The sequence below is a fragment of the Thermobia domestica genome, chromosome 3, assembly GCF_964235325.1.
Source record: "Thermobia domestica chromosome 3, izTheDome1.hap1.1, whole genome shotgun sequence".
Lineage (NCBI taxonomy): Eukaryota > Metazoa > Arthropoda > Insecta > Zygentoma > Lepismatidae > Thermobia > Thermobia domestica.
This window is the reverse complement of record NC_137456.1, coordinates 186291122-186318162: the sequence shown is the minus strand read 5'-3', so window position 1 is coordinate 186318162 and position 27041 is coordinate 186291122. Positions and strand designations below refer to the sequence as shown.

The 27041-nt window shown below is 33.6% G+C and overlaps 1 protein-coding gene across 2 annotated transcripts in view; it reads left to right on the top strand.

The window, feature by feature from the left end:
• Pop2 (CCR4-NOT transcription complex subunit Pop2) overlaps positions 1 to 27041 on the top strand; it is a 204108-nt gene that overhangs the window by 99934 nt on the left and 77133 nt on the right. For both annotated transcript variants that reach the window (XM_081752058.1, XM_081752059.1), the window contains exon 5: positions 9151 to 9312. In XM_081752058.1, the coding sequence (XP_081608184.1) occupies positions 9151 to 9312 (162 nt within the window). The remainder of the gene's footprint in view (positions 1 to 9150; positions 9313 to 27041) is intronic.

Sequence of the window (27041 nt, the reverse complement as noted above, 5' to 3'; positions counted from 1 at the left end):
CATACATACATACATACATACATACATACATACATACATACATACATACATACATACATACATACATACATACATACATACATACATACATACATACATACATACATACATACATACATACATACATACATACATACATACATACATACATACATACATACATACATACATACATACATACATACATACATACATACATACATACATACATACATACATACATACATACATACATACATACATACATACATACATACATACATACATACATACATACATACATACATACATACATACATACATACATACATACATACATACATACATACATACATACATACATACATACATACATACATACATACATACATACATACATACATACATACATACATACATACATACATACATACATACATACATACATACATACATACATACATACATACATACATACATACATACATACATACATACATACATACATACATACATACATACATACATACATACATACATACATACATACATACATACATACATACATACATACATACATACATACATACATACATACATACATACATACATACATACATACATACATACATACATACATACATACATACATACATACATACATACATACATACATACATACATACATACATACATACATACATACATACATACATACATACATACATACATACATACATACATACATACATACATACATACATACATACATACATACATACATACATACATACATACATACATACATACATACATACATACATACATACATACATACATACATACATACATACATACATACATACATACATACATACATACATACATACATACATACATACATACATACATACATACATACATACATACATACATACATACATACATACATACATACATACATACATACATACATACATACATACATACATACATACATACATACATACATACATACATACATACATACATACATACATACATACATACATACATACATACATACATACATACATACATACATACATACATACATACATACATACATACATACATACATACATACATACATACATACATACATACATACATACATACATACATACATACATACATACATACATACATACATACATACATACATACATACATACATACATACATACATACATACATACATACATACATACATACATACATACATACATACATACATACATACATACATACATACATACATACATACATACATACATACATACATACATACATACATACATACATACATACATACATACATACATACATACATACATACATACATACATACATACATACATACATACATACATACATACATACATACATACATACATACATACATACATACATACATACATACATACATACATACATACATACATACATACATACATACATACATACATACATACATACATACATACATACATACATACATACATACATACATACATACATACATACATACATACATACATACATACATACATACATACATACATACATACATACATACATACATACATACATACATAAATTAATTAATTAATTAATTAATTAATTTGGACAAAAATGTTTCTTCATTCCATCTGTGAATGTAAAGATAATGCGTGTACTGTGAGTTCTGGCCGACTTCCTTTCTAATCGTTTTTAAATCTTTGTTATTGCTAGTCTATCTACTAATTACCAGTAGTGATGGATTTGCGAAGAGAGTTAGGGTGGGGATGTCTTTTGGATTGAAGCCTCTACCCCAGAATTGCGGAATTTCTAAAACAAACTAAATATTACTTTTGCCTTTCCTCATAAACTTCAAGCTGTCCTCAAATAAGAAATTAGGAATTTTTAGAAAAACTAAGCATTAATAAGAAAAGACTCTCCCAAAATACTTTTCTAAATCCGCCACTGATTATCAGTTTAAAATGGTCTTGAAGGTTGTATCTGGAACATTATAGCTAAATATACAAACGAAACGATATATTTGTTATTCCTGTACTCATAAACTTAAGCTCCTCTTAAATAAGTTAGGAATTTTTAGAAAAACCAAACATTATTCAGAAAATCCCCTCCCAAATATTTTTCTAAATCCGATACTAATTATTTCTATCAAATGGTATTCAAGCTTGTGTCAGGAAGATTATTGTTAAATCATTGCACAGCTATAGTATAACGGAAATGTGGAAGTACGTTTTTTCGAATATATTGAAAAACGTTCGCTCTGACGGATATAATAAGAAACATAAGTTTAATTATGTGCTAGAAGCTTGAGTACTAAGCTCTAAGAAGTGAAACACGGACGACTAAAAAGAAATGATCTGGAGAAGAAAAAATGTCGATAATTCAGAAGTTAAAATAAATATCCTCTACAATTGCCCTCAAATACTACGTACTTTATTTTAATTCATAAACCATGTGCTCCATCCATCATGATGGTGAATTCCAGAGCGAAATATGGCATTGATGTCATGGAATCTTATTTAACTTTAGAGTATACTATAAGAAAGCTATTTAAACAGAAAAATCATGAAAATGAAAAAGCCAAATTTCTCGTTTTTTTCCCCAAAAAAGCCAGTTTTTTATGTGCAAAAAGCCATCGATTCAAAAAAGCCGTTGTTTTTTTTCATCTCTATCGTCGATGCTGATGGGAACTTTTTTTGAGGGTTGTGAGTGAAAAAGCGACCGAACGTTCTTGGTTACCTTTGTAGTTAATAGTTTATTTACCTAATTTCAAAGCCCCTTCTTAAAGAAATATTTACATTCGGTACTTTCAAGATAAAAATATGTCAAATTCCGCACCTCCAACATAAGCAAATCTTTACATTCGGTACTTTCTGAATTATGAACATTTCTTTGGATGGGGAGAATATATATATATATATATATATATATATATATATATATATATATATAAAGATATACCTTTCACTTTGAGTGAATTTTCGAAATGCCGAAACACACATTTCTTTGTTTTTATGAAGGATCTATATGCCGAGTTTCATCTCTCAAATTCAGGGATTCGTGAGATATCAATTCTAGGCAGGTAATTTACTTCCCCTTTAAGTTCCCGTAGGATACATATTTCAGTAAAACTTACCTTATGATATCTCTTGATTTCGTAATAGAAGGAGTATTCTGTCGAATCACCACGATGATTAGCGATCCACGATTAATCAGGGTACCAATTTTCATAAATATCTAGCTGTCACGGTTCGCATACGTCCCTTGTCAGCACTTTTTCGAAATGAAGCCTTTGTAGAAAAATATTTTCAGTTTCTTGTAACTTTGATCCTATTTATTCGAAATCCGACGCATTATGGTCATATTTTCCGACACTAAGTTACTTTAGATATGAATTTTTCTGTTGATTTTACAGACGTGTTCAAATTATTAGACCCAACATTCGGTTTCTGAATATTTTACTGTTCTTACAATATTGCGTCAGAAGACGCGTTTGAACTTAGTCCAAATTAGTGCTCTGTAACTCTGTTCTAATTTCTTGTGGTCTTGGCACATGCTTTTCAGTATCAATAAAACAAATGCGTACGTGACATTCAAATATAAATAATATACAGTGTTTGTATCTAAATCGGTAATAAAAAATGAATTGGAGAACTTACAAGAGAATGATCTCTCACAAAGATTAATATTTCGTATGAAATCCGTTATTCTTTATTACGTCTTTTATCCTTTGTGGCATATTATGTACGAGTTTAGCACATTTTGCCTTCAATTCAGCATCATGATACCACAAATTATTGATCTCCTCGATCAATTGGTGTTTGGTTGTAATATGCTTCTTCTTTAGCTTTTCCTTCATGAAGCTCCAAGGCTTTTCAATCGGGGTCATAACAGGACTATTGCCCGGCCTCGGAAGAACACTTATATTGTTGTTCTCTTAGAATTTATTCGCAGTTTTGCCCCTTTGGTATGGCCCCATCATGCATAAAGATGAAGTGTGCGTCATCAAACCAGACTGCAGTCGTGCTTCATTGTTCCCTCTTTTATATACAGTTTTCTAGGCCCGAAGATAGACATCACACCCCAGACCATGACTGAAGTAGGATGCTTCACTTTTCTTTTCTTTTTATTATTATTATTATTATTATTATTAGGGATTCCAACTTGAATTCCTCCCCAGGTCGACGTCACACATATTGTGAACATTCATGAGACACGAAGACACATGATACATCACCGAAACACATTATTCTCCAGTCATCAGCAGTCCAATGTTCTAGGCTTCGTGCCCTTTCGAGGCGCTTCTTTGCCATGATTGGAGTAATTTTTGCTTTCTTTCTTGGTCTGAGTGCTTTTATTCCCTCAGCACAAAGAATCCTTCGAACATTTTCAGGCGATATGTCTACACCACACTCAGAAATTTTTATGCTTAAGTCTCTATAAGTTGCGTTTCTATTTCCCAGAGTCAATCTTTTTAGTTTTCTGATACCTCTTAGCGATTGCTGTGGTTTCCGCCCACACTTCCCAACCCTATTTCGCTATTACATTTGCTTCTTGCTCATTGGAACAGAGATTCTACTCACAAATTTTTAGCCTATCCCAACTCTACTAGCAATTTGTCGTTGTGTACATCTTTCTTCCGCCAGAAGTGTTTCGACAATTTCCACTTTACGCGGAGAAAGATTTCTGGCTTTTCACATTATGCCGCGATTACAGGACTTCATAGAATAAAAGATTAATACACAAAACACGTCACGGTCACTTTAAACTGGCCCATTCGAACTGTTGAACGCTTTGGACGTCGTAACTGCTTAGGATTGCAACCACAATACTTCAGATTGTAACTTGTTGATATAAACCACAATAGTTATCTACAACTGAAATACCACTTTCAGAACTCACTCCCCTCCACTAATGCCATCTGTTGTTCAACGGTGATATCACCACTTCAACTGTACAGTAAACAAATGAAGGATCCTTCCTATGTTGGTGGTTTAATCATTAAATTACATGTTCTAGAACTCCGAAATTACGATTGCAACATCAGCTTTGCATTTTTCAAGCGTGAGTCTAATAATTTGAACACGCCTGTAGTTGTTTTATTATTTTTGTAGTCTTCCGAAATTTGGATATTTCTGATACAGTAATACTATTAGTTGGCAACTGAATAAAACGTAATATTTTAATATTTCGTTTTACATGTGGATTTGAAATATATAATAATCTGACGTAGTGCAATTTGAAGAAAACATAACCTTATGTTGCGATGGCAACACTGTTAATCTGGTTGTGATGTCGAGTACATCAAACTTTATCTCACTTCTATATTTGCTTGGTGTAAAGTTTTATCTTTTCTATCAATTAATTTAGAAGAAAAGGTCACTTTAAATGGTTCATTTTAAAGGTAGTTGGACTGTTATTAAATATAATTGTTTCCATATATGGAACTCCAAACTCAGATATCAGTATTTTCATTAGTAATTAAAAAAAGAGCTATAGTAAACATTTACGTTAATAAATACAAATTTACAAAGTTAAACTTGTAAAATTCCTATTGTATGTATTTAATGAATTTTTGGCATCGTGCAGCAAAGTACAATGAAATTACATTGAAACTGATGCTTTCAGCATTTCCAACTTGAATGTAGTTTTTTTTTTGGGGGGGGGGGGGTGTCATGTAATCAACTTTATTATCAATCGTTCGTTATGTCCATGATTCCAATTCCAGTATTTCAGAATATCGGTTTTCTAAGTGTAGTGAAGTGAATTAAAACTATATAATTACAAATTGAAGATTGACAATATTGAATTAGTAGGTATAAAGGTTCAAATTGAAAATTTAAGTGTTATTGTTGCAAATACTTACTCCACGCCAAATACAAGCAGTAGTATTTATTTACAATTTTTCGGTCTTACAGAAGAAATAGCAAGTGTCAGTAATTGTAGTATTTTGTTAATGAGTGATGTTAATATTCCAACTATAACAGGGATGGACAGGGATTTGATGAATGCTGGACCTCTCGCACTAGCACTTAATAATTTCATGTAATTTTTAATTTAATCACTTAAAATAATAAGAAATGACAGTGAACGTACCTTAGATTAATATTAATTAACTTTCAGTTTGTTAATGCGGTATGTGAATGTGATTCTCCATTAGTCATTCCTGATATACATCATCCATTCTTATATTTTGAATTAGTAGCGAAGTTCAGTACATGTAGAAATGCTAGAAGTTTCGTCTCGGAATATAGTTTTCTGAAAACATATTTATGTACATTCATGTCCAAAATGATTGTCGCATATCTATAACTGTCTTCTTGTAACAATATAATATGTTAATGATTTTGCAGGGTACTTTTAATATTGACACTATGTGTATAATCGGGAAATGTATATTTGTGGTAAATTCCATAGCAAAAGAATTATAAATACGAAAATTAAAATGAGTAAAACAAAATGTTGCTAAATGGACAAAAAAGTTTTATTTTCGTTTTATTGTTCTTATTTACTGCTTTTTTTGACATGAAATTTGCCACACACATGTCTTTGGCAATTATACACATACCAACATTATAAGAAATACCGGGCGAATTCGTTAGCAAATTATATTCCTACAACATACTTATAGACATGCGACAATAATTTTGGACATGAGTGTACATAAAGAACCAAATAGTGCTTTAAATTATGATGTTTTAGATAATTCAATTAGGAATCATGTTCCTTATAATACTAATAAGAGCAAAAGATCTTATCCTTGTTATTTTGCATTGGATGTAACAAAAGTCTTAGAACAAAAAGAGTATTATAGAACTAGGAAATAGTATGCTTTTTTTTTTTTTTTTTTTTTTTTTTTTTTTTTTTTTTTTTTTTTTTTTTACTCTCAGAAATTTAAGGGAATTGGTAAGGTGGCTAAAAACTTAATAGCTTATAAAATGTATATTTAATATATTAAAACCTCCGTCAAAGTTAAGTCCAATACGTTTTGGATTTTTTTTAAGAATAAAAAGAAAAAAAAGTATGGGTTCTGATACTCAGCATTGGTCACCTGCTGACATTGCTAAAGCTTTTGCTGAGCTCTTACACATTAAGAATTCAACTGATAGTAGTATTTTACTAGGTAATAACCCTATTGTTCCTTATAGTTAATATATAAAATCTATTACTGCAAGTGATCATTTCGATTTTGTTTGTAAATTGAAACCTAAAAGACCTAGCGGACAAGATAGCATTCCTCCTTACATTTTTAAACGTTTACCCCTTTTGTTACATATTTAATCTTATTCTCTCTACTGGTATTTTTCTTGTATTATGGAAAGTGAGTAAGGTGAATCCAGTACCTAAATCTGGTAATCCAGGTGTAATTTCAAGTGATCATCCCATATCAATTATTTGAACTCCTGCAAAAATTTTTGAATAAATTCTGTGTAAACGTATCTTTTTACGTGTCAGATCATTCTTACATTGTTATCAGCATGGTTTTATTCCCTTTAGATCTATAGTTAGGAACTTATTACCGCCAAATACTCTGTCAGTGTTGTTTATACGAATTTTAGTAAGGCCACTGATAAATTAGATTATACTATTTTAATTAAAAAGCCATCAAATTTTAACCTGTCAGATAATGTACTTAAACTTTTTTTTTTATCTTATTGAACTGGTAGAAATTTTTTTGTTGTCTAAGCATTCATGTTTCTATACTTTACAGCTACGTTTCTGGTACAAATATTCCTTTTTATTTGACATGTATTTGGCCACATTGACATTTGTACGAAAATTGCTGAGCACATTCGCACGTTCAAATCTCGTAGCTTACGATACAGTTATCTAGATTGACACCACATCTCAAAGAAAATAACCACAACATTGCTAATTCAGGTTTGATCGAAAAAGCGAAAACAGCAACTGAACAGAAAATTAAAGAAGCTTATTACGTTCATAAGGAGAAACTGGCACTCAATTCAGATAAAGGTGACATAAATGTCATTTGGAGCAATGTTTTTGCTACTCATTTTCGCCGTCTGGAAGGTAATGAAAAAAGAAAAACAGTAAACAACAGTGAACAGTGGCAAGTGAATTACTATGTCTGTTTTTAGTGACAAGAAGATTTTTACTTCGCATATTTTTAAAATTCTTGTTAAGCATTTTACCTATCCATAATTTCTTCCCTATGGTTTAAATCCTTTTCGAAGTGTGCATAGGTTGACGATGAAGACGATGTTCTTCGAAAGTACTTCCTAGTGATGTGGTTTGTTTCTTGCGGTGACTATTAGCCTTTTACTTACATTATTTCTATAAATAGCTGTTATTTATGGAGTGTAAGAAATAATCTTCCTTGGTAAATGCTCGGTTACTGCCTTTTCAAGGTTAATTCATGCAGTTTCATATAATTATACAATAAGTGGGGTAAGGTTTTCCAGATGTAATAGTGTCAAAGACCTAGGAGTGATACTTGACCAGAAGTTAACGTTTAAATCTCATATTGAGCAAATAATATCCGACATATACAAGAATTTGGGATTTATTATTAGAAATACAAAAGATCTCTCTTATTCCGATGCAATAACAACATTGTTCAATTCTTTAGTTAAAAGCAAGTTAGAATATGTATATGTTATTTGGTAGCTCCATGTTCAGTCAGTGTAAGTAAGTCCATTTTATTGATAATATACAGTGTAACTTTTTGAGATACTTCTATCTTAAAAAGTTTTGTAAATCCTCCTTAAAGAAACATATTTCTTATAAAATGTTATTAAATGAATTTAAAGTTAGCTCGCTAGAATCTAGAAGAAAGTAAATTCAAGTTTGATTTTAAAATAATTAATGGCTTGATTCATGCGCCGACTTCCTTTGTTTATTTGATTTTAATCCGTACTTAGCTTTTAGTATCCCAAATTCTATTAATAATTATTACACCTACTTTCCTTTAATTAGAATGTTGAGGTTTCATAATAATTGGATCTTGGTTTCAGTGCTCCCTTTAGTAAATACAGCTCTGTCTTAAGAAACTATTATCAAGTACGATTTTGTGTGTGTGTGTGTGTGTGTGTGTGTGTGGAAATGTTAAAACAGAAAATAGAACAAGTCTTAATTATTATTATTTTTTTGCAGGGAAGATATGTATGCACAAGATAGCATTGACCTCCTTCAGAATTCGGGAATTCAGTTCAAAAAGCACGAAGAGGAAGGTATAGATCCTCTGGATTTCGCGGAACTTTTAATGACTTCAGGGATAGTTCTGATGGATAACATAAAGTGGTTGTCATTTCACAGGTACGTGATCCATATTTCGTATGTACACTCTATGTCAAAAAGGATAGCCGAATTGATTATGGGTGTTTCGAGCTAAAATTTTTCGGTTCAACTTCGGTACTTTCGGAAACAGTTAACTAAAGATGTCAGGTTCGATCCCCCAAACGAATCTTCGCTATCGGGAAAAAATGTGCAGATGTGTGTTTCTTCTTTTAGGTGTAATAAAACATGTTGAAACGTTATTAAGTGTAGAAAGAAGGAACATTAATTAAAATACTTAATGATAAAGTATTTCGAAACTATGTAAACAAGTAAGCACATTCTGGGTCTATCACCTACGTTTCAATACGTAAGACATTTCCAATGAAAGGAAAGAGAGCGAACGTATTTCTCGCATCCATAGTAGAATGAAGAAGACAAAGGAGAAAAAATTTAAAAACAACATTTGCAGCGGATATGAATATCATCTTGCAAATTCAGGAATTTTTCTGTAGAGGAAACTCGGCTAGGGTGTTCATGTTAGTTCAGAGGTGAAGCGCGGGATTTCCTGTCGTAAGGTCGTGAGTTCGATTACCGTTTGGTACAGACCTGGCCATGGAAACATAGACGGCCTATAAAAAGGACTAAGTCCAAAAGATGAATCTAGATCCTTCAGAAAAGTCAGGATTTCGGGGGATTTAACCAGGAGGATCTACTCCCTGCGTACATCTCTACGAGTAACGTGTTTTCTATTTAGCAAGAGAACTGCCTCGTGGCCTATTTCAAAATTTCTGTAAAGGCCACATAGATCCCATGAGACCTACATGCCTACCATATGTTGCTACTTGTTTGAAAGGCCGTCAGTCGATCTTGGTGAGTTTTTCTCAATATAATAAACCGACGGTACCCCGAGGTGTCTTGAAAACAGTTCAGTAAATTTATTTTTATTTATTTATTTATTTTTTTTTAATTTTGTTTTTATTTGCTTCTCATACTGAAAGTTTAATGTACGTCCCAAGGGATTTACATGTCATTTAACTCTTGTAAAAATATTTTTATATTGCATTTTTTAATGCAATGTATTCTCCTGTATGAATTTGGTGGTGTTAATAATTTCCAACCCTCTGCTCACAGATCATCGGAACAACATTTTAACTTTCTTCCATGATTTCTTAAGCGTTCTCTTTCTCTTATAAAGCAATGATATACATTGTCTGCAGAATCTGAACAGTTCTATTTAAGCATGGATTTGCATATCTCTATCTATCTATCTATCTCTCTCTCTCTCTCTCTCTATATATATATATAAATAAATAAATAAATATATATATATATATATATATATATATATATATAGGAAATAAAGAAGAATCGAACCTGATTTTGACTAACAGCCTATCTACTTGACTATCAGCAGGATGATGATATTCTGTCTCTCTCTCTCTATCTTTCATACACACACACATACATATATACATACGTACATACATACACACACACACATATATATATATGAATGGCTGGAAATTAAGAAAGTGATAAACCGTAGTTCGAAGGTTCGTATCCACTCTGAAGACTATATTTTTTTTTTCCTGGAGTGAAATTGTGAAATAAGAAGAGAGATATTATGGTATAGGTAGTTCTAAAGATTCACCATGTGAGAAAACATTTCATGACGACTGAATTTACACCAGAAATACATGCCAAAAGAATCCTCTACCTCAGAGATTAGCAAATTGGTTGGCAAATGGGTCTTTCTCCATTTGTTTAAATGTTGAGACCATCAAGACCATACATCGCATGAAAGGTAGTCTGTTGCTAACGAACGAAAAACATGATAAATCACAGTGTTTGAACAAGTATGGAAAGAAGTTGGTTTTTAAATAGTGGTTTTACATTCTACTTTTAAACTTTACAATTCTATTTTCACAATGAAGTTACTTTTGTTTTAACATTCTTTGGCCTGAAAATGCATTATGAAACTTATGAGTGGAAACTGTAATTGAATAAAATCATGTTCTGTAAAAATAATAATGGAAAAGAATATTGTTTTTTAACGAATGAGATATACTCAGGCCCTTATTTAGGTAAGTGCTATTACGTGCTCGAGCACAGGGCGGCAAAATTTAAGGGGCGGCAAAATTTTGGATTTTTTTAAAGATTCACAATAAACTAGCAATCCGCAGAGTCCTGCGCAAGCACGAGAAAATATGTTAATGTATTTAATTCGCTTTAATTACAGTAGTTACTAATTACCTAGCTTATCTGGTTATTTTTAAAAACTCATCCTCTCTTACTCCCACCCGAAGGGGTGAGGATGAACTTGAACATAATGAAAACTGATACCGTTAAACTCAGCAATCTAGAAAACTATGAACTCAGCACTAATATCTGTCGTTTTCAATTACTCTTAAAATATCGCCCCCTCACTGGGGATTGGAGTATGACTTTGAAGTTGAATTGGATTAAAACTGCCACTATTCATCTCAGCGACCTCCAAAATTATAAATTCAACTATTTGAATAATCTAAAACATATGAGAAAATGCATACAGAAGAGAAAAGTTTCTTTGCAAATACTTTGGGAAGATTCCTTTTTATTATTATTATTATTATTAGCGTAATCTAACATCAGAAAACGCATACAGGAGAAAACTTTTTTTTTTTTTTTTTTTTGCAAATACTTTGGGAATATTTTTTTTATAGGAGAAAAAGTTTATTAGCAGATACTTTGAAAAAGAGTTTCTCTTATTCGTTCGAGTAGCTTAAAACATACGATAGAACCCACATTCATTGTGTAAACTAATATAATTTTTTACATATAAAGTTTTATAAAATGCCCTTTACTAAACTCTAACATTAATTATGTGATAAGTTCAAAATAAACAATGTCAAAAACACATTATTTTATATTATTTTGTTGGTTTCTTATTTATTTTATGTTATACACGAAAGGATACATAATAAGTGCTTTTATATAGAAGGGTTACTTGTTCTCGGAATATAACCGTGAGATATTATACAATCTCAGTCAAGCCTTCCGACTGTGTAGTAGCTTCGGTGCGCGTTTTGCTGCCTTCTCAGGCTTAAATTCTGGCCTGACAGCTTTGAAGATTTTACTGTATTACGGTGTTTCGGATTCCAGATAAAGCTGTAGGTCTACATCTCATATATCGTCGATGCTAGAAACTGACATTAAACTTTAACCATATAACCAACCATCCAAAATAAGTCAAACGGAATACCTAATTGGCTTACAAGAGGAAACAGATAATTAAAAAAAAAAAAAATATATGCTTTTTATTTTACGTTCTTAAAACTTCTCCACGCTCATACCTTAAAAAAAACTATCAGGGAAACTGAATCAGATGTAAGCGTATTGATTAATCTGGTTCAAGTTTACCTTTGTCTTTTAGCGCTAAGGCTCCTAGAGATGAGATCTACTGATAAAATGATTATTAGTAATTGTAATGTTGTCCATGAGACGAGTCGAGACGAGAAATTACGTTTTGTTGTCTCGTCTCGTAAATGCTTAGTAGTCTTATCTCGTGTCTATTCTCGAAGTGTTATTTCTCTTCTCGTTTTGTCTCGAAAGTATGTAGTCTACGAAAATTTCTAGTAAATCTTTTGCAGTTATGTGCCATAATAAATTTTAATTTATGTTAATAAATTGTTAATATACACGATTTGATTTATGATAATAATAATAATAATAATAATAATAATAGGTTAATTACAGTACGCATTTATATTAATGATGTAGATCCGTATAATACGATTTAAAGGGGAATAAGGGTTTCATGTGCTATCTGGAGTAATGGATAATTTATGTATGCCGCGAATAAGAAAAAGATTGCGGAACATTGCAGTAGGCAATGAAACTCATCGTTAAACTAACAAACAATTGATGTTCCTGTGGGAGATATCACGTTCTTATTAAATAACGTTGTTCAATTCTGTCTGGTATTTTAATAGTAATTATTATTATTATTATTATTATTATTATTATTATTAATAATAATAATAATAATAATAATAATAATAATAATAATAATAATAATAATAATAATAATAATAATAGGAAGATGATGATGAATAAGAGTGAAAAATCACACACATCCACATCAAATCATTTAGTCTTAATTTACTTCTACTCGATATCTGAAGCACATAACTCCTGTTCTAACACAAAGTTTTCAATGCTTAGGATAAGGAATTTAGAAGCAGTTTTAGCGGAAATATTCAGTCCTTATTCATCCTCCAAATTTTCTGATTGATTGATTGATTTGATTTCCCTTTAAGTTTTCTTTCAGCGGTGAGGCTAATAGGATACCAGTACTACTTAAAGTCTAAAGTGAGATCCGAAAGTGTGTAGTGACTTTGATGTTCTCTCCCGAAAATTACGCTCTCTCTTGCTATATTTTTAACTAACGAGCTTTTGGCACGAGAGACGAGTGAGGTTACCGATAGCTCATGTGGTTCGAATTCACATCTCTTATAGCCTCGATGTTGAAAACAACGCTATACTCAAATCCAGCCAAGCAACCTCCGTACACTGAACACAAGATCTTGTTTACAGAAGACATGCGCGTTAGATTTTTTTTTATAAACTTTATTGAAGTAAGTGTCAGCGAAGCTTCTACCATTCGACTCGATCGGTATTTGTGTGTGTGTCTTTCAGTCTGTTTGTTCCACGGTGTGTGTGTCTTTCAGTCTGTTTGTTCCACGATAACTTTCGTAAAATTTATCCGAGTTTAATGAAATCTGGTATATGGGTTTCTTCAACAGTACCGCAGAACTTTGTTGTTTGGCTTGCAATCTATTAAGAACTGTGGGGAGGAAGAGGGTAAATTCACAGGGTTCCCACATTTTGGAAAATCAGGGAATGTCAGGAAAACCATGGATTTTGCGTAAAATGTCATGGGAAGCCAGAGAACGTAAATGTGCTAGTGTAACATTCTTTTTTCAATCTAACATTATTTCCTCTCTATCAGATTGACATGTTGTACAGTTGTGCAGATTGGCATGTGAAGAGGCCACAATGTTAGCATTCCCATGGTGACAGTGATGCAATGTTGCTACTTCGTGCTAAAGGTGGGAGGTTCTCTCTTTCTCTCTCTCTCTCTCTCTCTCTCTCTCTATATATATATATATATATATATATATATATATATATATATATATATATATATGAGGGTCACTACGAAAGTTTTGAGATGTGAAATAACTTACACACTTAAAATCAGTTTAACACTTACATTTTCTTAAAGTATTCGCCATTACACTGTACACACTTTTGCATCCTCGAAAACCACTTTTGGAAGTAGTGTTGCCAGTCTTCTTCTTTAAGTGTTGAAAGTTCATTCTCGTAAGCCACTACAGTTTCTTCAGGGTTGCAAAATCTCTTCCCACGCATGCGATCTTTGATCCTGGGGAACAGAAAAAAATCACAAGGGGCCAGGTCAGGGCTATACGGCAGATGTGATTCTAAAAACTGAATTGTGATGGCCGTGTGTGCGGACGCGTTGTCATGATGAGGCAGGATCCCACGCAATCCAGTTCTTGTACGCCGTTCCCAAAGCGTCTGGAACACTTTTGTTAGGCAAACAGTGGTGTACCACTGAGCAATAACAGTCCTTTGTTCTTCAAGTGGAACAGTTGCAACATGGCCTGATTTGGAGAAGAAAGTTGCGACCATCTTCTTCCCCATACTTCGCGGTCGCTTCACTTTCGTGGGTGGATCTTTGTCTGGAAAGATCCAAACTTTAGACTGGCGTTTATTTTCAGGGTCAAATTGATAGATCCAAGTTTCATCACCAGTAACAATGTCAGAGACGCGTCGAGAATTGCCTCCATCAAATCTTGCAAGCATTTCTTCACACCATTCCACACGCATGCGCTTCTGTTGTTCAGTCAAAGTGTGAGGCACCAACGAGATGAAACCTTCCTGAGCCGAAGATGATCATGAAGAATTTTTGCTACTGCTGGCGATCCAATGTTCTCTGTAGATTCAATGTCCTTGAAAGTTGTTCGAGGATTTTCTCGAATCATTTGTTCCACAGCGGCAATGTTTTCATCTGACACAGCTATTGCCGGACGTCTAGCTCTCTGTTCATCTTTAAGTGATGTCCGGCCTCTTCTGAATTCACCAAACCATCGAAAAATTGTAGCACGGGAAGGAGCAAGGTCCCCAAATGCCCTCTAAAACGGTCAAGGCTTTGTATCTCGTTCAAACCACTTTTGAAATCGTAAAGGATCATTGCCCGAAAATGTTCCCTTTCGAGCTCCATTCTAGACAGTCGAATACTGCTCACATCAACAAACAAGTGAAGGCGATACTGCCAGGCCGATAAGCGAGGCGAGTTGAAACTTTCTTCGCTTCTTCGCTCTGGATACCACTACCGAACGCAATTGTTGGAATTGAAATACTGTGACAACAATGCGTATCTCAAAACTTTCGTAGTGACCCTCGTGTATATATATATATATATATATACAGAGTGAATCAAAAGTCTGGACACGGTGGAATAATTCGAGAACTGAACTTCGGAGAAAAAAAACAAAACACGTGTTTAGTAATATTAGAAAAAAACTATCTGATGAAACCAATCTCGACCCTCTAGACCCACCCCCTGGGGGTTGGGGTGGGGTCAACTTTGAAATTTCCTATGGAAACCCCAATTTTTGATTGCAGATTTGGATTCTACGGCTCAAACTATGTAACGTTTTATCAACACTTTTCCGTCGATGCATAATATGGCGCAGTAATCGGGGAAAATAAATGGCCCCTAAATACACCTATTTCGTTCATGAGCTTGGTAGTATTCCGATCTCTGATCTCGTTCAGTGTCACTGGTTCACTTCTCTGTTCCTTCTCGTCACTGGATAGAAGCACACTACACAGAGACAGAAGACACAGAGAAAGGCAAACCTTCTTCATTCGGGCAGTATCAGTGTTGCAAACCAGAAAATTCAAAAGCAGCGAGTAGAGGACAAAAAATAAAACAATTAACAGAAAAGGAAAATTAAAGAAAAGTATAGCTATTCAAGTATCTGCTTATTGCACTGTGTATTTTTTGACTTCTGTGTCTGAAATAAAAATGTATTGATATAACTGTTTTCTAATCGCTAAAATATGACATTCAATAGGGTCGAATGTACCATTCTCTGATAAAGGTAAATTATCGGAACGATCCAACATTGTTGCGGTAGTAGATCTCATCTTACACAAAATAACACATGACTACTGCGACCAGAATATCAGGATAGTGTGGAATTGGCCCTATAACGTCAAATGTTCGAATGGTGTGAAATTATCAAAAATAGCCTGTAACTGTCAAGCCAATTTATGTTTGAAATAACGGGTGAACCAAAAGTCTGGCCACGGTGGAGTAACTGGAGAAATACACTTCTGATCATAAAAAAAATAATTTAATATGTTTTAAGAAGCTATCCGATGATACCAAACGCAACACACTACCTCCACCTTCTGGAAAATAGCGAGGGAGCATTGATTTTTCAAATGGAAACTCCCTTGTTTTATTGAAGATTCGGAGACTACATCGCAAATAATGTAAGGTATAATCAAAACTTTTTCGTCGATGTGTGATATCGCGCTGTAATCGGCGAAATTAGATGTTCCCCTCTTCGTTCATGAGCTTGATATTAACTCTGACCGTCTGTACACGGTGCAGTATTTTGAGAAATACGCGTCGGATCAACAAAGTTATTAATGGTACCGAACACAATACCGCACTCTACTGCTAGGTGGAGTTAGCTGAAACATTTGAAATCGAAGCTTTTATTTCTTATTGCAGAGTCGGATTCTGCGCACAAACCTGTATAAGATTTAGTCGAAACATTGTTGTCGCTTTGTGACGTGGCGCTGTAATGGCGAAATCAGGAGAACTTTCTATATGAACTTTAATTAGCTTCGATGCTGTGGACATGGTGAAATAAGTATACATGTGATCAAAAAACAAAAGAAAATGTGTGACTATTGGGTTTGTTAGGGTGTTTATCGTTCCTTTTCCGCAGCGGGACGCGAGAGACGGGACCTACAGTTGAAAGTGGGATCCGAACCTCTATTAGGTTTTGGATCCGAGACGTTCCCCATGAACAATTGCAGACGAAGTTCGTCGGATCATCGTCAGTTATTGGGTGGCAGCAGCGGAAAGTGGAGTTTGTGCTGGTTCAAAGGCGGCTGCCTATTTGTCGGCTTGGCAGCGGACACCGTGACGGCCCTGCCGCTGTTCAGGGACGGCAGCTATGAAAGAGACGGTTGTCTCCGGCCCAGCAGTGGCACGACGTCGTCCCCCGAAGTGACGGCATCATGAAGATTTTCACCATCGTTTCGCCTGACTTGTGCGAGACGAGATCTCAGTAAGTGTCGCGCGAGTAGTCTCACGAGACTGCTCGCGGTCTCGCATAGTTTTAGATGGGTGAAATTATTATGGAATTCTTTCTTTTCTTCTTCTTCTTTCTCTTCTTCTTCTTCTTCTTATTATTATTATATTATTATATTATTACCTGCTAGTAGTAGTAGTAGCAGTAGTAGTAATAGGAATTGTAGCATTAGTAGTAGTAATAGTAGTAGTAGTAGTAGTACTGCTAGTAATAGTATAGTAGCAATGGTAGGAGTATAGTAACTGTAGTATAGTACTATTAGTAGTTGTAGTAGTATTACTAAAAGCAGTAGTAGTGGTGTGAAGATAACACGTTTAGTGACACATGACATGGGATTGCAACATTGGGATGTGATTGCCCGTTTGTTCATTCACACGTTAAAGCGTCGTTCACCTGAACGATTCGTTTATAAGTGACAGGTCTTTAACGGTGACGGATCTGTTGGTAACGATTCTCGGGCTAACAGCAAAATATCTTTCTTTTTCACCCCAAATAGTTAATTTACTTTCGCCGATTATAGCACCATATTATGCATCGACGGAAAAGTGTTGATGAAACCTTACGTAGTTTGGGCCGTACAATCCAAATCTGCAATCAAAAATTGGGGTTTCTATTTGAAATTTCAAAGTTGACCCCACCCAGCCCCCAGATGGGTCTAGAGGGTCGAATTTGATTTCATCAGATAGTTTTTTTAATATTACTAAACACGTGTTTTTTTTTTTTTTTTTTTTTTGGTTTTTCGCTCCGAAGTTCAGTTCTCGACTTATTTCACCGTGTCCAGACTTTTGATTCACTCTGTATATATATATATATATATATATATATATATATATATATGTTTATGTGTGAGAGAAGAGAGGATCATGTAAAAGCAGAAATCAAAGTATGACTTCTCATCTTCGTCGATTTTAAGACTAAAAAACTACTGAAAGAACTGAAAGCATCAGATAAAGATGAAGCTAGCTTTCAGGATTGACAGTCGAAATTTTTACTGGACACAATCAAGAAAATTGTGGAAAGGAACCTCTGAAATACAAACTTGTACGTGCTCTGTGAGCTCTGGACGTAAGGCTACAAAAGAACAATCCAGAACTTGCTCAGACTAGGATGAAACGCATCCAACAAACTGCATGAGCATAACGGAATATCTGATTCTGTAGCTGAGATAGCAGAGTGTCAATTCATGTCTTTCTGTACTGAAATTCATGGGTATCATGACTTTAGAGAATACGAAGAGAAGATGGCCAGCATCAGGTTAGATGACTACTTTAGGTCCATGTCAAATCACCTAATTTTAAAACATCACCGTGCTTCAATGTCTCAGATTCTCTTCAATTCTTTTTCACACATAAATATCAATGAAATTATGCTAAAATAATTTTTTCCGATTTTTTGGATAAGAAATGGCCCAGTGAGAAATTTTTGAAAAATGTAAATTTGGCACCAATTCCAATTTCCGGCACTCAGCATTTATTCCTATTTTTCAAGCTATTGGGTTCATCCAGGTGTCAAATGAAAGCTTAATATTTGCTCGTTCAGTAGATCCCTAGAAATCTTGCAAAAGATTACACTGTCAAACATTAATGGGCATAGAAAGCAAATATTAGGGTTTTTTACAAATTGTGTCATTGCTCAAAAGTTACAACTACGAAACTTTTGAAACTTCGTTTGTACATTCTTCTTAACATATACATGGTATGGTTAAAAAATGAAAAGGGTGTTTTTTGTATTTTTGTAATTATTATTATTATTATTATTATTATTATTATTATTATTATTATTTATTTATTTATTTATTTATTTATTTATTTATTTATTTATTTATTTATTTATTTATTTATTTGTATTTTACATGTACGGAAATATAAAGTTTTAAGTTTTCTTACAAATTGTCATTGCTTTTAAGTTACAACTATGAAACTTTTGAGACTTTGTTTATAGAATCATCTTGGCATATACATGATATGGTTAAAAAATAAAAAGGGTGGTTTTGATAGTTTTGTATTTTTTTTAAATTTTATTTTACATGTACGGAAATATACAGTTTTAGGTTTTGTTACAAATTGTGTCATTGCTAGGGGCGCGAGTTTTTCGCAATGCGCGATAAAACGAAATGCGTCAGAATTAACTAATTTTCAGTTTCTTAACGTTTTATGATATTCTATGTATGTTTTCATTGGTTTGCGTTGCGCAATAATACGCGAATTTGACAGTTTTGCGCGAAATTTCTAACAATACGCGATATAACGCGAAATTTTAAAAATACGTTTTCATTACTTTAAAAACGCTAGTTTTCCGCTGACAGAACGGTAGAACGTGGCATGAACGGTGTATTTTAGGTGATTCGGACACGGCTACATGGAACATGTTGCGCGTTAGCTATCATCATCGCAGCTGGATATGGAGTTCCGAAGTGATGATTGATTGAAGTTTGTTGTAAATGCATTTACATATGTGAGACTTCCAACAAGCAATGCCAATTGTGAGAGTTATTTTTTTCGAAGTATGAACGTGTGATAAGTGACAAACGTACAAATGAATGAATCAAATGTGGAAACATATAACATGCTTATGTTTAATGCTTAAATGTAACTTGTGCCTATGTGTTTCCAGGAGATAGCACAACTTTCCTACTCATAGTAAGTTTAGTTACTGATTTTCCTTCAGTTTGATTTAAAAAAATGTAATTTTCTATAAGTGAAATTGACAATGTCACATGAGATATTCAGTGTATTTTGTTTTTAAGTAATTAATGGTATATTTATACAGTGATCTATGAATAAAATAAACAATTCTAAACATGTGAGGGAATTCTTTTCCACAAGAGCTACAAAATGTCGAACTTTATTTGGAAAATGCGACAAAACGCGAAATATAAAAAACGAAACGCGAAATTTTCAAATTCTTTGTGCGAATAACTCGGGCCCCTAGTCATTGATCATGAGTTACAACTATGAAACTTTTGAAGCTTCTTTTTATAGAACCATTTTAGCTCATCCATGTTATGGTTAACAAATAAAAAGGGCACTTTCGATATTTTTGCAATTATTATTATTATTATTATTATTATTATTATTATTATTATTATTATTATTATTATTATTATTATTTGTATTTTAAATGTACAGAAATATACAGTTTTAATGTTGATAACATATTATGCCTTTCCTCTAAAGTAGTGATGGCCAATTCCGGAATTTTTATTTTCCGGGTCCCGGAAAGTAAAATCGGAGAAATTTCGAAATTCGGAAAAGTTCCGATTTCGGAAAAAATCAGGAATTTTCCGAAATCCGGAAAGTGAAATTTACGATTCCAGAATTTTCCGAAATCCGGAAAGTGAAATTTACGATTCCGGAATTTTCCGAAATCCGGAAAGTGAAATTTACGATTCTGGAATTTTTCCGAAATCCGGAAAGTGAAATTTTCGATTCTGGAATATTTTGGCCATCCCCACTCTGAAGTGACAACTGTCACACTTTAAAACCTTTTCAAATAATCATCTTAGTAAATATTGGGAGTGCTTAAAAATAAAGCTGGTGTAATGTGTAGTTTTAATATTACCATAATATTATTTTCTTGTACTTTAACTATGCCTTTCTTTTTTTTTCCATTGTACCATTGCTTACAACTATCAAACTTTTGTAATGTTTTATAGGATTAGTTTACATTTACTTGATATGGTTAAATAACAAAAACCGATGCCTTTTTTTGTAATAATTTTGTGGTTTTGTGAGTAGAAAATATAGGCCTATCAACAAAAATAAGAAATAATAGACTAATGTACATAGATGAAAACAATAAACACACATACAGGTAATACTTCTTAGAATTACATGCAAAATGTTGTCTTATATTTCACAGCTCATTGTTTTCACTGATGATATGATGTCTTTTGTAATTTTGCTTTCAGTTGTATAAGTCCGGGTTAATTAGCTTGTAAGAGATGGAAGAGGAACGTCCCAGATTATATTTTCAAAAGATACCCAATAAAAGTCTTCATCTTCTGGCCAGTAGAGTATAGAAGGCCCCGAGCGATTCATGAATTGCACTCTGACATACAAAAGTAATAATTACAAAATACTAGAAGCATCCTTTTTATGTTTTAAGCAATTCATGTATGTGCTAAGATGATTCTATAAAAAATGTTTCAAAAGTTTCATAGTTGTAACTTACAAGCAATGACACAATTTGTAACAAAACTTAAAACTGTGTGTTTCCGTACATGTAAAATACAAAAAAATAATAATTACAAAAATACAAAAAAACACCCTTTTTATTTTTTAACCATACCACGTATGTTAAGAAGAATGTACAAAAAAATTCAAAAGTTTCATACTTGTAACTTTTGAGCAATGGAACAATTGGTTTAAAAAAAAAAAACTAACATTTGTTTTGTATGCCCATTAATGTTTGACAATGTAAACGTTTGCAAGGTTTCTTAGGATCTACTAAAAGAGCAAAGATTAAGCTTTCGTTTGACACCTGGACGAGTCCAATAACTTGAAAAATAAGGAAGTTATGGTAATTTTAGTTCCATGATGCTGAGTGCCTTCTGACAAAGTTGTCCGAAAACACCGTTAATTTTGCTCGTATAAACCAAGTAAATGTGTCTGCAATAACTACAGCTTAACCTGATATAGTTCAAACGCTTGGAGAGAGAAAGTTTAGGACGGTGGGCCGTATCTTTTATGTATTAGCGAAAAGTGACATGTGGCAGCATCCACACTTGACGTAGGTAAATTGTGTTGTGTTCACGCTTCTTTCCCATATAACTTAAGGTTTCAAGAAAAGTATCAATAAAATCGCTTAATTCGTGTTTATAATGAAATCGTTCAGCTTTCCGTCCTACGATTATGCCGTATAGTCTAGTGGAGACGATGATAATGAAAATGAATGCAATGGTGGAATAAAGGAAGTGAGAGGAAACGGAAGAGCCCCGAGAAAAGTCGCGCACAGGGTGTTTGTTCACCACAAACCACTTGGCGCGAGCTTGGAACCCCTTGCACCAGAGGTTGCTACTCTATTACTGAGCCACTGGGGGCCCTAGGTTGTATTTGTCTCCTGGTGCATCCTTTCAACCACATTAGAAGAAGCATGGTATAGGGTTACATAGAAAATTTTGTCACTATATTCTTCCATTTTTTGTTCAAAATTTTCAGAAATAAACTAACTAGCATTCTCTACCCAGGTATACCCAAATGCACAAAATACGGTGATTCCAGACATTTAGTAGTCACGTTACAATTGGGATAAAGAACAAAATATTTTGTGTACATCTCCAAGACTGAAACGATAAATTTACACTTGGTAGAAGATGGGACAAAGGGCCCTATTATATCAATCGAGACCAACATTCTTGGAGCTTTTACCTGTATGGATTCCAAAGGTTAAGGTGGTTGTGCAGTGTCGACTTTTATTTCCTTACAGTCTAAACAATCATTAATATTATTACTTACGTCTCCCTTACAGATTTCCAACAAAACGCTTCACTATTGAAACCTAATGTTTTCTCACACCCGAAATATCCGCGGTTATTATGCATCACATCTATTACAGTAGTGACTAAAGATGGTGGGGTACAAATTCTGCAGTTGTCCGGAAAATGAAAATTTCAACAGTAAAATTCCGTTATCTAACTTGTAAAACTTCTCCACATTTCCTATCTTTAATTCTACTATATGGATCATCTGGATTTTGTAAGTACTTTATAATTTTATCGTATTCAGCATGTTCATGTTATTTCTCGGTGAAATCTTCTTGTATCCAGTTTTTGAAAAATGTTGGGAGTACTTCTAAGTTATTTATCGCAATAAGTTCACTAGGAGGGGCTAGAACTATTCTGGAAAGTGTGTCACTAACTGCTTTTTGGACACCTGCAATGTGCACTATTTTTAGGACAAACCTTTGCAATTCTAGGCTTCAACGTGTTAAACGATATTTCCACGAATTTTATTTGAACACACTAAAAAGTTACGGTTCGTATAAACTTTCACGTAATGACCACATAACAGATATTCCCATTTCCGTACGGCTACTACAGTTACGTAAGCTTCTAATTCTGTTAGATTAAAATTTCGTTGTGCACTGTTCAAGGTTTTATTATAAGAACCAGGTATGTGTTTCTCACCATTTACTGCTTGGAAAAGTACAATCCCAACATCCACTAAATAGCTCTCTGTTACTAAGCAAAAATCTTGATCTGAAATTGGGTAGTTTAACCACACGTCTTTTGCTAAAGATTCCTTTTACTTATTGAAACTTCCTTCATTGATCTGTCAAACCCATTTTTTATTCTTTGGCGAAATTATGAAAAATTTTGAACACCACCCAAGCAAACCTAAAACTCGTTTCAATAACAATTTTGGGAGGAGGTAAATTTCGAATTGTTTGACGTATGTTGGATATTTTTTTACGTCGTCAGGAGTAACAGAAAATCTAAGAAATTTAAAACTTGTGTTACAAAATCAGGATTTTCCTAACTTTACAGTCATGTTAGCTTCTTCTAATTTTGTAAACAATAAATCCAGAATTTCTAACTGTTCGTCAAAAGAAAAACTAGGAATGAAAATGTCAATATAAGTGACTATTATATAGTGCATGTTCAAAAAGACACGACATGAGTCCTATACCTCCATTGGAATAACCATATGGGATTGACGTGAATCTGTAAATTTTTTTGTTCTAAAAGAATGCTGTATAGTCTCGACAGTCTTCAGAAATCGGCACGTGGGTGTACCAGGTCAATATTTGTTACATATTTTGCACCTTGGAATTTCCATAACAAATCGTCAGTCTTATATACTTTCAACTGTTTAATGTTTACATCCCTAGTAAGACACATGAGGTCCACTAATACACTCATTTTACTCGTACTTTTCTTTGAAACACAAAAAATTTTATGTGAATGTGTAGAAACACAAGGTTCTATTACTCCACATTTTAACCATTCATGTATTTGAGCATCTATATGTTCCTTCAATCTGTAAGGCAGTATGTATTGTCTTTTTACCAATGGCTGATTTGTGTCTACCTGTATAATGTACTCAAACTTATTGCAATGATCAGGAATATTTTTAAAAACCGTTTTGTGTTTCAAAAGTAGTTTAAGCAAGTTCTCCTTTTATACGTCAGAAAGCTCAGCGTCATTAACTTTTTCTCTAATTTCAGAAACCGAAATAAATTCATTGTCTTTCTGATTACCGTTTGCACTACAAACAAGATTTACTTTTACTGTATTACAATGCACTTGTATTTCTCTATCAATTTCAGAGTTCCGTTGAGAGTAGTATTCGAACAATGATTTGTCATGATTGGCAACTTCTAAATTCACGTTTTTAATTTTATTGACATCATAACTTTAACTCCTAAACTTTTTTCGTCAGTTTCGCAGATATGATTTAACCATTCATCGTTTAATTTTTGTTTCTCTCAAACCAAACTGTTTATTATAGGACACTTCACCTAAGAATGTTCTGTTTGACAACAATTGAAATTCGTCATCAGCTTCACTACACTATGAGTACCGTTCTTCCAAATTCTGACACAAAATTAATATTTTTAGTAGCTTCCGGTCTAGCAATTCTGAGAGACTTTGTTACTATCAGTTATCATAGGTACAGTAACGAATTTTCCTTCCTTTCCTAACGTTACAATACTATTACTAAAATCTATCCGGGCATTAGCTTGAGTAAGAAAACTCCTACATAACAAGCAATATGGGTTTAGATCATAGACCACCAACACATGAATATCAAAAGTAATATTCCCAATTTTGATATATAACGTAGTTTCACCTTGCACCGTTTTTTTCTTTTTGCCAGAATAGTCTACTAACGATACATGTGGAGCAGGTCGTAAGTGGGGATGAGAAATTACTGATGCAATTTACTTCATGCCTCTAAACATAACAGAGTAACATACACACCGGAATCGCACAAAGCAACAGTAGATTAATTCATGATTTTACCTTAAATTCAGCTGACCTAGACTGATTTTCTAAAACTTGAAATAACAAACTAACTAACTAACTCGGAACGCCGCGTTCACAAAAGCTCTCCACTGACTTCTATCCTTAGCTAACTGCATCCAGTTTCTACTTTGTATTCCAATCTCTGCGAGATCCATCTTAATATTGTCCTCCCATCTGCGCCTAGGTCTTCCTAATGGTCGTTTTCCGATTGGTCTTCCAGTTAAGTCTTTGAAAGCGTTTCTACTTTCTTCCATTCTAGCTACATGACCCGCCCACCTAAGCCTCCTAGACTTGACGACCCTAACAATGTTGGGTAAACCGTATAAATTATGTAGTTCCTCGTTATGAAGTTTCCGCCATTCCCCATTCCCGTTCCTCTTGGGTCCGAATATTCGTCTCAGGATCTTGTTCTCAAATATTTTCAGTCTATGTTCTTCCCTCAGAGTGTGACCATGTTTCGCAGCCATACAAAACAACAGGCATGATTATCGTTTTGTATATTTTAAGCTTCAAATTCCTCGACAGAATTCGCGACAAGAGATTTTGAACCGAATAGTAACACGAATTCCCTGCTTTTAGTCGACATTTAATTTCTTCGTGGATATAATTTTCCTCTGTTAATATTGATCCTAGATATTTGAAACTATCCACTTTATCAAAAGTATTATTTAATATTTTAACGCATCTATAATTTGCTGTATTAAGGTCCCGACGCACTTCCATGTATTTAGTTTTCTCTGCATTTACTTCTAAACCCACGTCCTTGCAAGCGTTTAATAAGATCTCTGCATTACTTTCTATTGTTCTCCTATCATCCCCTATTAAATTTACATCATCAGCATATGCCATAACCTGGTGAATACCGTTCAACTGTAGGCCCTGGTTGCTATCTTTAATTTTCCTTATAGCGTATTCCAGAACAAAGTTAAATAATAATGGCGACAACGCATCTCCTTATTTCAGGCCATTTTCGACGTGAAAGCTCGTGGACAAAAATTTTCTTACCCGGACTTTACTTTGGGATTCATTTAAACATATCTTAATTAATCTAATTAACTTTCTCGGTATTCCAAGTTCTTGAAGAACATTGTATGTTTCTCTCCCAACCGAGTCGTACGCCTTTCTAAAATCAATAAATAGTTGATGCACCGGGGTATTGTATTCCCACTTTATTTCGAGTATTTGGCGAATGGTAAATATTTGGTCGATAGTTGATCGATTTCGTCTAAATCCGCACTGATAATCTCCAATAATTTCATCTGCGTATGGGGTCAGTCTTGCTAATAGAATATTTGAAAGGATTTTATAGGATGTTGACAGAAGAGAAATGCCTCGATAATTATTACAGTCAGTTTTGTCACCTTTCTTGTGAATTGGAACAATGATTGATTCTTTCC